The sequence below is a fragment of the Notamacropus eugenii genome, chromosome 4, assembly GCF_028372415.1.
Source record: "Notamacropus eugenii isolate mMacEug1 chromosome 4, mMacEug1.pri_v2, whole genome shotgun sequence".
In the NCBI taxonomy this organism is placed as follows: Eukaryota; Metazoa; Chordata; class Mammalia; order Diprotodontia; family Macropodidae; genus Notamacropus; species Notamacropus eugenii.
In genome coordinates, this window is record NC_092875.1 from 177,767,241 (window position 1) to 177,780,261 (window position 13,021).

The 13,021-nt window shown below is 38.3% G+C and overlaps 1 protein-coding gene and 1 long non-coding RNA gene across 5 annotated transcripts in view; one reads left to right on the forward strand and one right to left on the reverse strand.

Moving 5' to 3' along the window:
* Window positions 1-12,183, reverse strand: part of SSR1 (signal sequence receptor subunit 1) — a 45,502-nt gene extending 33,319 nt beyond the window's left edge. For all 4 annotated transcript variants that reach the window (XM_072603764.1, XM_072603762.1, XM_072603763.1 and 1 more), the window contains exons 1-6: window positions 11,934-12,183; window positions 9,588-9,700; window positions 5,720-5,804; window positions 3,641-3,903; window positions 1,372-1,448; window positions 96-174 (exon numbers count right to left, since the gene is read on the reverse strand). In XM_072603764.1, coding sequence (XP_072459865.1) covers window positions 96-174; window positions 1,372-1,448; window positions 3,641-3,903; window positions 5,720-5,804; window positions 9,588-9,700; window positions 11,934-12,012 — 696 coding nt within the window. In that variant the 5' untranslated portion in view covers window positions 12,013-12,183. The remainder of the gene's footprint in view (window positions 1-95; window positions 175-1,371; window positions 1,449-3,640; window positions 3,904-5,719; window positions 5,805-9,587; window positions 9,701-11,933) is intronic.
* LOC140500809 (uncharacterized) overlaps window positions 12,161-13,021 on the forward strand; it is a 58,290-nt gene continuing 57,429 nt past the window's right edge. The window contains exon 1 of the long non-coding RNA XR_011965895.1: window positions 12,161-12,291. This is a non-coding gene — a long non-coding RNA (uncharacterized lncRNA). The remainder of the gene's footprint in view (window positions 12,292-13,021) is intronic.

Here is a 13,021-nt window from a genome sequence, read left to right on the forward strand (position 1 = left end):
TTAAGATGTCACAAGGGGTCAGGTTATTATTAACTCAGTATTAAGTGATTTTCATGGCTAAAACTATCTAGAAGAGAGCATATGCAATTGCTTACCTTCCTAGATTCTAGAAGCTGATGAAGCCCAACAACGACTAGTAGCCCAAGTCCAGCAAGGAACATATACATAAAGATCCTTATTTCAAGGAAGGAAAAAAAAGCACAAGGAATTACCATAAATGAAGATGACTGTAATTACAGTTTTGAGACATGCCATAAATCCTCCAATTAATCTCATTAATAAGATATGAATTTTAAAGGATTCAATTCAATTAGGAACCAGCTATTTAACACATATTGGCTATGTGACCCTGGTCAAATCTCTCACTGTTCCTAGGAAACTGTCAAAACCGCAAAATTGAAAGTTCAAAATCTACACAGGCAAAGAGTTTTATCATACATGGAGTTATCTATATCAATGAAATCACAAGTCTGGTTAAAAAAAGGCATTATGGCTTGGTAAATTATTTTACACCATCTTTAGGATGTTATGAATGAATATAAATTATAATATAAAGTGAAGAAAAGTACCTCACAAAACATGGCAAATTAAAAAAACTCATAGCAGAACAGCTGACTGGTAGATGTTGCCAATTATACATTCTCTGTTGAAATACTAAATAACATTCTTGAATATTTGCAAAAACATTTTTCTATGGCAATGTTAAAAAGGGAAAACTCAGAGAAAATTAGTGGTCTTTTCCACCAATCTGAGAGGTGACATAGTCTATCTCCAGTAGGCAAGAATTTGGAGAGGAGGGGTAAAATGGAGAAAACTGGGCAATTTCTTTGTTCTTCCTAAAATATGTGGCTTTTAAAGTCCCAATTCACAGTACTATTGAAATATTAACCATATGTTTCAAAGTAAATCATAAATTCCCTGATAGGTCTTTTGCAGCAAATATAAGAAATATATGGAAATATAGTTGAATTGGAGCCTTACTTCACTATAAAGAGTACATTATCTCTACTTTTTACTGGTCCTCTGAGGGACTTAACTGAGCAGTTTCCCTAAGTATGTATGACATGTTGCCTCTACCATTTCAGGAATGACATGGTCACCTGAAAAACATATTTGGAAAGCAACAAATCTCAGAGTTTTGTCCTAACTGCCCATTAGGAGAGGATGCATGGTGCAACAGAAAGGTTACTAGATTCACTCTGGCTCTTCATTTACTGGCAGGAGAGTCCTGGACAAGTGGACTGTCCCTTCACTTTTCTGCAACTCAGTTTATTCTTCTGTAAAATACTGAGGTTGGGCTAGATGATTTCCAAGGTCCCTTCCTACTTTAAATCTGTGATCCTATGATCTGCTTTATCACAACTCTCTTACGTTTCTCCATCCAACCCATCTTCTCTTTCAATAATTGTAACTGTTTGATTGAAGACGGCATCTTGGAACACGTTGCCCTATAAAAACACAAAAATTTGAAATGGGTTGAAATGATTAAAGTTTCAAAGAGATTTAAAAATGCATTTATTCCACATTAGATCATCATGCAGCATTCTCTTGATGCCAATTTGTGTGGCCAGTGGGATCAATGCAAACAAATTTCAACTACAAATCATTGGTTTAAAATTTAACACCTGGCAAAGAATTGGAAACTGAGAGGATACCCATCAATTGGGAAATCGTTGAACAAGTTGTGGTTTGATTGTGATGGAATACTATTGTGCTACAAGAAATGATGAGCAGGATACTTTCAGAAAAACTTGGAAAATCTTACATGAACTGATGCAAAGTGAAATGAGTAGAAGCAGGAGAACATTGTACACAGAACAGCAATACTGTAAGATGATCAACTGTGAATGACTGTCTTGGATCACTGCATTGCTGAAAATAGCTAACTCAGAAGAACTTAGAATTTAAAAAGCTATCCATTCCCAGAGAAAGAAATGATGCAGTCTGAATAGACTGAAGCATACTTTTTTTTACTTAATTCTTCTTGGATTTTTTTGAGGGGAGTATGTGTGTCTATGTTTTACTGTACAACTTGAATAATATGGAAATATGTTTTGCATGCTACACATGAATAACCTCCATCAAATTGCTTTCTCTCTCAATGGGTGAGTAGAGCAGAGAATTTGGAACTCACTATTTTAAAAACAAATGTTAAAAATTATTTTTACATGTAATTTGGAAAAAATAAAATACTATATAATTAAAAAACATAAAAAAATAAAAAAATTACCACCACTGCAAATTACCACTACAATGTGGTGTCTCTCCTCTATATCACTAACAATACAGATGCCTGTACCACTGCTAATATTGCTTCTTTGGACATCAAAGTTAAGGAAGAATGAAGGAAAAGGTGGGGGACCACAAGTGAAAAGGAGAACAGACGCACAATTAAAAAAACCTATGCCACAACAACACTCTCATCAGATTCATTTCTTCCCCTTTTAAGTAGACAGAAAAATAGAGAAGATTTAGTAGCAGCATACCATTTTAAGAAGTGGAAAAGGAAAATCCAAATTTATCTTCCAAATAGCAAGATTAGAAACCAATCACTTCAAAACAAACAAGACTGATTTAAATCAGTAGATAACTTTCTTTGGTGGAAATGTTAGTCATACAAGAAACTTGGTTCTATTGTCAGATTACACGCATCTAAGACCATGTTTGTTCATTCTAACAAGAATACCATCAAACCCTTGCTTAAAAGAATTAACTGATTACGGCAAAACAATGTTATAGGGGACTCATGGGTCGAGGACTAGCTCAGGGCAACACCATCTGATTCCTGATTTCCAATTGGACAAATGACATTACTGTTGGATTTTGTAACTGATGAATTTTGGTTTTAATTTTATTAATGTTACTGAAAAATGACACTGATGAGGGCAACTTTATAGAGGGTATACTTCTACTTCCTTGTATTTAACTCTCACTCACATTAGAAACATAAAACAATTTATAGATCTTTTAAAATCTATTAACAAGAATGATTTATTTTCCAATCAATAAGTCTCAGAGGTGAAAAAATATTTTTATGTGATTATCTGTACTGGAGGTCTTTAAACTGCACAGAAACTCTGAATTGGATAGTATCCACAGGTTGGGTATTTTGTTATTCTGTAACTTTATAGGTAAAAAGATAACACTGTTAGGGACCTGTGACTCTAAATGTCTCATTAAATATTATGACAACTGTCTATTTTTAATGATTCCATATTTTGTTTGAAGGCAGGAAAAAAGACTGACATATCCTGGAGGTTAACTTTGAACACTAGAATTTTAGATATCAATTCTGTTTAACATGTATATTTAATGTGAACAAAAAGACATCAAGACTTACATTAGGCCTCTGTTCCCAATGACTAAAATGAAACAAACTGCTAAGACTATTTGTTCTAGAACACAAAATATCATAATGTATAAACTCTGAGATAAGTAGAAGGCATAATGAATTATAGAACAGCCAAAAGGCAGGCAACTAGAGAAGGGGGAATTTTGGATAATTCACAAATTTGACAGTTAAAGACCTTAAACAATGAGTGGCTTATGATCCAGAATGATTATTAATCAAGAAAAATGTCATTTCTCCCCATTAAGTTGCAACTGTAAATAGAAAAAAGAGAGCAGAAGCAGGTCTTACGTTTAAATCTTTGTAGTTCAGATTGATGACTAGACCAAATGGACGCCCACCCATGGGCTCTGCAGGGATGAAAGAATACTCAAATGTTGCCTGCCTCTGGGGTGGCACTACAGTATTCAGAGGAAGAGCTGTGAAATTCTGGATATAAAACTGGTAATCCTGAGGATAGCGGAATGAGGCATCTAGAGATTCAACAATAAAGTCTTCTGTACCCTTGTTGGTAAAGCCTACCAGGAACTTCACAATATTATTTGCTGGGAAATCTAAGAATGAAAATTAAGAAAGAAAAGTTAGAAAGCTGTCATTAAGATATAAAAATGATACCTAAACACTCAATTCTAACCTTAGAAATTATACTTATTTACATTTATAGAAATCAAATCTCAGTTATGAGTATGTGAACTGGAAGCTGTTGTAAACACTTGGTAGTAGGGTTATCATTTAGTAGTTTTATGGGTCACCTGAAGCACCCTAAGGACCCAAAGCTGATGGCTAGAAGAAGCTAGTGATAACCTGGCTAAAAATGTCAACACAGCCAAAGGAAATTAAATTGTGTTACCCCTGTTTAGAGTAGATCCTCTGATGTTAGAGAACTTTAGAGAATAAGGTGGTGAAAGTAACACTGCATTTAGATGTCAAGAGAGCTGCATTCACATTTCATCTCCATCCCTATTTAGGTTTATGACAAGGTAAAAGTCACTTCATCCTGTGAGCTGTAGTTTCCTCATCCTTAAAGGCAAATAACTGCTGCTTTTATTCACAAGTGTTGTGAGGATCCAAAGATCTAATGAGCTAAACCTCTTTGATACGCAATTTCCTCCTCTGTAAAATGGGGACAATCCCTACACTAATTACCTCACAATACTAAGGTTCACATAAGATAATGTATCTAAAGTATTTTGCAAACTTTGGAATTATATAAAGGTCAGTTATTAGACCTAGAGGGTTGGAACTCATTTTGCTGGGAATCACTTGGCTCCTCTTATTACCTTGCCTTTATTGGGAAATAACTTGTTACTAAGATTGTTTTGTTATCATTCTAAACCATACTGAAGGCCACTAGGATCTAACTAATAGCTCATATTTCTACAGATGACCTGCACTAGCAGGAGTTTCTTCCCTGGAACGTTCCTTATACTGATGAAATCATGAATCTAGTCATGACACCAACCTAAAGTACTTTAAGGTTTCCAAAGCACTTTCCCCTACCCTACTATGAGTTAATCTAAAGAGTCTCATTTTGTTAATGAAAAAACTAAGATTCAAAGTAGTTCAATGAGATGTCCAAATGCACAAAGTTATTAAATGTCAAAGCCAGGATTCAAACTCAGCTATTCTTATTCTAAGTCTTAGGTTCTTTCCATGCCAACTCTGTTAAACAGATGACATAAAAGGGTAGGGAAAAAATACTGAGCTGTAACAGCCAAAAGTATTGTTAATACTATGAGTAATGAAAATGCAAATGAAGTAAAAAGTTAAAGAGAAGAGTTACAAAATGAGAGGGGAAAACCAAATCTTTTCTTTAAATTAAAATTCTTACAATTAGAAGAAGCAAAAAGTACACCAGTATTAAAGAAAAATTTTCAGAAATCTATGAGAAACAAGTACATAACAACTTTTATCTCTTTAAGACACTCTTTACAACTTTCATTCATGGAGCAGCGATCCAATTGACATCTGACTGCAAAACAAATATTTCATCAATATTCTACATAAAAAATATTATGCAATATTGTAGTACAACAGTTTGAAAATTTCTAAAAACAGAAGCTTTGAAAATTCTCACTGATCCACAGGCATTTAATTCCTAGGTCAAATAGATCTTTCTGTGTTTTTTCCCCCCAGTTTATTTTTTTTTCAATTTCCACGTCATTCTTAAAATAAATGTTTTATAAAGAGAATATTCACTATGCCAATTCCAGGATATAACTGTTTTGAAGAGGAATACGTGCAGAGTACTTACTTAAGAACCATTTCAGAACCTTTTCTCCTTCTCCAATGTCCTACATCTAGCTCTGTTCCCTGCTTACGATGATTACTAAGGAATATTTTACTTATGCTTAAAAATGTTTATTTTACCTTCTCCTTTTACAAATAAGATAGTTGTGTCTGCACTTGGTGAGGCTTCAGGTTCACCAGAGAGGTCTTCTTCTTTTTCTTCTGCCTAATAATATTAAAAAAGGGCTATATTAATATAAGAAAAAAAGTCATTGTTATGGGGCTACCACACTTTTCTTATATCACTTACAGAACATCAGACTGGCTTCCCTGCCCTCTCCCACAATTTTCAGTTTCCTTCTGTGTGTTATCTTCCCCATTAAAATGTAAACTCCTTGAAGGCCTGATTTGTCTTTCTTTCTGCTTGTAACTGCATTCTCCGGGCTTAGCCCTACATGTAGCAAACCCTTAATAAATGCTTGGTGACAATGACAGCAGTAATTTAAAAAGAGCTACAAATTTCAAAAGATGCAGAAGTTATGCGGAGGAGTGCTCCAAGTACGAAAGACAGCTTATGAAAAGGCACAGAGGGGTGTAACAAGTAGGCTAGTTTAGCTAGAAAATGTGAGGCAGAGTACTGTGAAGTGAACCTAAAAGATGGGTTAAAGCCATATTGTGAAGGTCTTTAAATTTCTATTTTACGCTAAAGGTAAGAGGGAGCCACTCAAACTTCCTGAGCAGTGGAATGACTTTGTCAAGCCCATGTTTTAGGAATATCAATCTGGCAGATATGTGAAAGATAAAACAGAGAGCAGGGAAACCAATAAGGAATCTGAGGCACAGAGAAGAGATCTGTACCTAGATTTTCCAGATTCAAAGTCCAACATTATTTACTATGCTATGCTGCCTCATTCAACCTCATGAGGTCTCTGTTTCCTCATCTCTAAAAGGAGAGTTAGCCTAGATAATTTCTAAGGTCCATTCAATTTTAAATCTATAATCAAATGATACATACATATAAAAATATATAATAAGAGATCTAGTACATGATCAAAATACTTTAGGAAATCTGATGGGGGAAGACACAGATTTGGAGGGAGGGGGGAAAGATCAGATAAGACGTAATAGGTGATGGTAACAGTTATTTTTTAAAATGATGAGTAGGTATTCACAAAATGGAAGTCTGCCTCTTAGCAGAATAGCAATGTTATTATTAGAAGTATTATAAAGTGGACAGAGTGCTGGCTTGGTATCCAAAAGAATTGGGTTTTGAAATCCCATCTCTAACACTTACTGGTTATATATGGATTATTTAACTTTTACATGCTTCAAGCAAATCCCTAGGATTTATCTATTAATTCACAAATTAGCTATCTTGATGAAATCTAAGCCCCTCCATCAATCTGAGCATTATAAGCTTATATACTGTTTTACAGTTAAAGTACATGTACATACTTTATTATTATTATTATTAAAAAACCCTCCTCTTTTCTGTATGCATGCTACCTGATTCTATAGGACTACAGATATCCTTTTTCCCCATTGTGGTTTCAATATATTGTGCCTTGGCATATTAAAGTAAATGGGAATTTTGGGGTAGTTTTGCAGAAGCTGCAGATGACATAGGAAAAGTTTAGAAACTCAGAAATGCAGGATTGTTATAAAAAAAGGCTTTCCAGTAGACTCTGGAATCATGAGAAAATACTAAGTCCTTATATGATTTTCTAATGGAAAATGAAAACGAAGGGTCTATCCCTACAGATTTTATGGGGATTTTCCAGATCAAGGGGGTACTGTTCTCCTAACCCCCAAGAAGCAGAAAGGATAACTACACATTTTTTGGGTAGAAGGAGAGAAAAGATCTCAAAGTGAGTTGGTCATCCTCTTGAACAGGACAAGGAAATCAATCACCTACCAGGGAGTCCCCTCCTGGTCTACTCAAGGGAAAAGGAAACCAAATCTTCATAAAAGAGTAATTCAATATATTATTTGTGAATTACTATGATTGATTCCCTTTCCATTCTCAGCTCAAGTCACCCACCTGAAATTGGCATTATTTTTAAAAATGGTATACTTTTTTATCACCAGCACCAATGAAGAAATGAAGGGATTGAGTTAAGACAAATAACCTATCTAATTAGACTGGGGAATGCAAAACAAGAGTGTTAAAAAACCATACAAATGGGTAGCTAAGAAATGGAAATCAAAGGGATGCCCATTAACTGAGGAATGGCTAAACAAGCTATGGTATATATATGACTGTAATGAAATAGTATTGTGCTATAAGAAGTAACAAGCAGGATGCTTTCAGAAAAACTGGACAACACATGAACTAATGCATAGTAAAGTGAACAGAACCAGACTGCTGTACACGGTTAACAAAGACACTGTTCGATGAAGAACTGTGAATGACTTAGCTATTCTCAGCAATACAAGGATATGAGACAATCTGAAAGGAGTAATGATGAAGCATACTACCCGCCTTCAGAAAAAGAACTGATATTGATTGAATACAGACTGAAGCAGGCTATTTTTCACTTTCATTTTTTTCTTTTGAGTCTTCTTATACAAAATGACTAATATGGAAATGATTTACATAATTGCACATGTGTAACTATATCTGACAGCTTACCATCTCAGGGAGGAGGGAGCATAGAGAAGAGAGGGACAGAATTTGGAACTCAAAACTTATTATTTAAGTTTTTAAAAAAACACCCATATAAATGCAGCATAAATGAGCACATTAAAGACCAATGAAAGTAATGAAGAATCAAGTAGGATAATTCATGTCTGGATCCTTGAAAGTTATGTTTTAAGAAGAAGACACTGGGTGGGTTAAAGAAGGGTATTCTAGGCAAGCATGTAATGTAAGCCATTTACTTCCAAGTGAAACAAAACAGTGGCTTGACTAAGAAAGAAAAATTCAAGTAACAAAAAAAGAAATCAGTGGAATATAAATAGGAAGAGAGAAGAAAGTTTTGTTAGGATGCGAGCCAGTGTAGGTACTTCAACCATGTGTGAAATCACTGTAGGTTCAAGATTCATATATGATGGCAATGAGAATGATGTTTGAATAAGACTAATCTGGCAGTTTTACATTAATTACTTTATGCTTTTCTTCTTTTTAAAAGTTGATCGCTTTTGTTTTTATGTCACATTACTTCTGGACATAACAACTCCCTTCTTTCTTGTCTAACAAAGAAAAGAAGTAAAGCAAAACCAAATGCTACAGTGACAGCATCTGACAATGAATATACCACCTTCTGTTTCTATAGTCTCCCACCCTTCTCCTGAGAAGAGGGAGACATGTTATACTATCTGTTCTTCAGGATCAAGACTGGTTATTACAGTTACTCAGGATTTGGCTTCCGTTAAGTATTCTTTTAATTTGTTATTCTAATCTCCGTGCTGCTTCTTGACTTCAGAGGGATAAGATTCAAGGAGGAGAGGGGAACTAGATCAGGGTACCTCATTATAGCAAGGATATTAATAAACTGGAAATCATATAGAAGAGGACAAATAGAATAATAAAGAATTCTTCTTTACTAGAAATATCCAAGAAAACATATGCAGGATGACCACTCAATGACTGGGGAATCCCTTTTGGAGGCTAGGTTTGACTAGATGACTCCTGAGGTTCCTTTCTAACTGAAAAATTCTGTGATTACAGTAAGAAGTGAATAGAAATGAATAATAATCTACAATGGGAAAAGGTGGCACAGTGATTCTGAGTCCCCCACCTAGGGTTTCTTACTACTGTAAATCTGTCTATTGCAGGAGAATCCAAATCTACTACATAGAACCCTTACTACGACATATGACAAGATGATTCCTAAGGTCCCTGCCAACTTCAAATCTGATGGTCAAAGCAAGATATTGTTTTACAATCTACACAGATTCTCTAGACCTCATAAAATTATGAACTGATATAATAAATTCATAACAAGTTTTATCAAGTGCTTCCCAACAAATCATACGCTCAAGATGTCAAATATAATCCATCACTAACCAAATCTGTGGGTTCATCTTCTTCTATTTCTGCTTCATCATCTTCATCTTCAATTATTGTATCTTCTAGTGCTTCTTCATCCTCTGTAGCATCTTGGGCCACAGCTAATGACCCTAACAATGTAAACAGAAAGTGTTGTCAACAGCTGAGCCTAAGAGCAAGACTTTAATCAATAAGTTAATCCTTCTGGTTAAAATCATAATCAAACAAATATTGTTTAGAAGACATATATTCAAACAAGCAAAACAGTAAAACACTCAGAATTTGCTACTATACTACTTGGGAAGAATCATATCAATAAACAATGAGCACAGATGCACATAAAACACTTTACACTGTGAAAACTACAGTGAAGACATAGTAAATCAGGTTAACAAAAAAAAGATTTGTATTTTTGCTCGTTTTGAGTTCAGTGTAAAATTCTAAGATACTTAAATTAGAAAATGAGAGGAAAAAGTCTAGAAGAAAACAAAAGTAAAATCATATTGCTTTTCTACATAAGCAATTTAAATACAAAGAAACCTCTAAAGTGGTTTGTTAAGTATTTTCTACTTCTACCTGAATATAACTTCTAGGTCACCAGTATGTGAATCTACCAATGATGTGTGTGGGAAGAATGATGATGTGGCAATTCAGTTTAAAAAAATATAGGCAAGGACACAAATACACATGCTGCAATACCCTGGAAGCAAAGAATATATAAAGACGCCTACAATCCTAAGTTTGGCTTCTACTTAAATGCTGGTGACAGTCATAAACTTTGCAAAATGGAAAGAACACTATACTATGAAACAAAGAACTACAACTTTCCTAACTAAGGGGTAAATGCTAACTCTAAGTACATGACAGTAATTTTAAAATGAAGCACCCTTAAATTTGACTTTTTATACAAAATGGCCTCTAGTCATTTAACTTAGTAGATTTTAAACTACATATATTTACTAATACAACAGTATTATTTTGATTAAAATATTACCATTCTTGGCTGCAAAAAATTAAGAAAAGACATATCCTGTAAAATATAAAGTGTTTAAGAAATATAACCCTATTTGGGGGGGATCCAAACCGAATCTAATGTCCATTTTTGCAGAAAGATTAAAACCACAAAGTAAAAGTGATCAGTTTTGAACAATTTTTTAAAAATTAAGTTATCTTTAAGAGGCAGAAGAAAAGGATATTTGCAAGCTGCTTCTGTGGCAAACTGACTTTTTCTTATAACCTATAGCTCAATTAAGTTTTCCTACAAGATGTTCTTTTCCTACAATTGAGTCAAAATCAATCAATCTACTTTATTTCCTTTGCAAAACATAAGGTTTCACTGGAATATACCAACAAAATTTAATCAAAACATTCCTTTGGAATTAAACTTTTAGAGTTGTCAAGAATCTCAGAGATCACCTAGTTTAATCTCCTCTTTTTACAGACGATACTGAAAGTGAAAGGTGCTTTGTCCGTAGTCAAGTTGGAGGCTGAGTCGGGATTGCAGATGCTATTTCCACTACACCAAGCTGTATCGACTTTATTCCCTCTCATTCCCCTTCTTGCCTTCTCATACTGGCAATACAGACTCTTAGGGATTTTAGCAGCAGGGCTCGGCATTGCACATGAAGCCTGAGGCCACTAGCCTGGAAATGCTCTTTATTAGAGGAAATCTGAAGCGGTTAAGAGAGCAGGTTACACAAGCCGTCCAACACAACGACCCAGCTGAGCGCTGCTCAGGGAGCACGAGGAGGAAAAACAAACTGCTCTTGGGAGACTGGGGCGCTCGTTAAGCCCGGCGGGTCACGAGGGGGCGACGGGGGAAGGCTTAGTGCCCAGGAGAGGTGCTAGGCCGGGCTGGGCGCAGGCAAACATGGATCCCGAGAAATGAATGAAGCAGGCCCCCTAGAGCAGAGAATGACACGTCAGCCCAGAGCCCGGGGCCCAGCGTGCGTGGGGGCGGGGGAGGAGGCGCGGGCAGCGGCCGCAGCTCCGCTCCGCTCCTCTCCGCTGCCCTCCTCTCGCCAGCCGCGGGGATGCACCGACGAGGGGCAGCCACGCAGGTCGGAGCGCCGCGGCGGGGGCACGGAGCAGCCTGACACGGCCCGGCTGGGAAGGAGCACGCGGCCCGCTGGGGATCCGCGTGGGAGGGGGTCGGGGGGGCCTCCTCGTGCAGCCGCGACTCCGCGCCCTGCCCCCCGCGGCCTCCATCCCAGGGATCGGCGGAGCGGAGGGACGGAGGTCCGGGAGGGAGCAGGGAGCGGAGGGTGCGCGACCCCCGCCGCCTCCCACCGTCCCCCACCACCGAACTTGGCCGGCGCTGCAGTAGTGCCCCGTCTTCACCCTCCCATTCCTCTCTCGCCGTACCTCCAGGGCCGCCCCCGAGCAGTAGCGCGGTGGGGAAGACGAGCAGCACTATCAGGATCAACCGGGAGAGGAATCTCATGGTGCGGCCAGCGGGCTGTTCAGCCTCCACAGGCTCTTACGGCGGCTTCGGCGGTAATGGCGATACTCCTCATCCGGGCTACGGAGTGGGCGGGGCACGCACACGTAAACGGGACGTGGCCCCGCCTCCCTCCTCGCCAGCTCCGCGGCGAACGTGGCTCAGTCCCAGACCAGGGAAACCCGAGGCGGGGGCTGGGAGGAGGAGGATGGCGTAGTGAGAAGCCGTCACGTGACCACCCCGCGTCCTCTTAGCTGGCAGGTGACGTCTGCCCTCCTCTAGGTGAGTTCCCGTGCTCCGGGGTCCTTCTGTGGCTTTGCCCTCTGGTTTCGGCTGGGCTTTTGAGAGTCTGTGGGGAAGGAGAGCCGGGCTTCCTTACCTGCCACAATGTGGTGACTTACCGGTGGTTAAAGTGACAGCCTATTTTTAGACTCCCATAACTTGAGTTATAGCTGTTGGATCAGTAACACTTGGTTAAGCATCCAGTGTGAGCAAAGCCCTGAGCTGGACTCCGGGAGCATGCCAAGTTTATCCGAAGCATGGCCCTACCCCCGTGAAGCTGTTTAAAGCCTAGCAGAGGGAGGACGAAGGTGATGGGGGTGACAGAACCGATGAAGCAGCCTTGAAGCTCTGAACCCAAAAGACCCCGCCCCAGTTTCATACCTGACCCATCCTGTTGGTGTCATTTCACCTGGGCTGACGGCTGGCCATGGCTAGTGGAAGGAGTGCCCAGGGAAGAGCCCAGAAAGGACTGAAATCGCAGGTCAGGTCCCGAGCCCTGACACTCACCTTGAACACTCTCAGGTAGAGAGTAAGCGCCTCCGGGGTAGAGCGCTGGACCTTGCGCACGATATACACCTAATGTTTATTGAATGATACAACATGCATTTATGGGCCAGCCAATTTGGGATCTTCTTGAACTTCTGTTCTAGGGAAGTTTTCAAATAGTATATTATTATTTCTCTAATTCTGTCCCCATCCAATTTTAGACTTAACTTGTGTCTAAGTACAC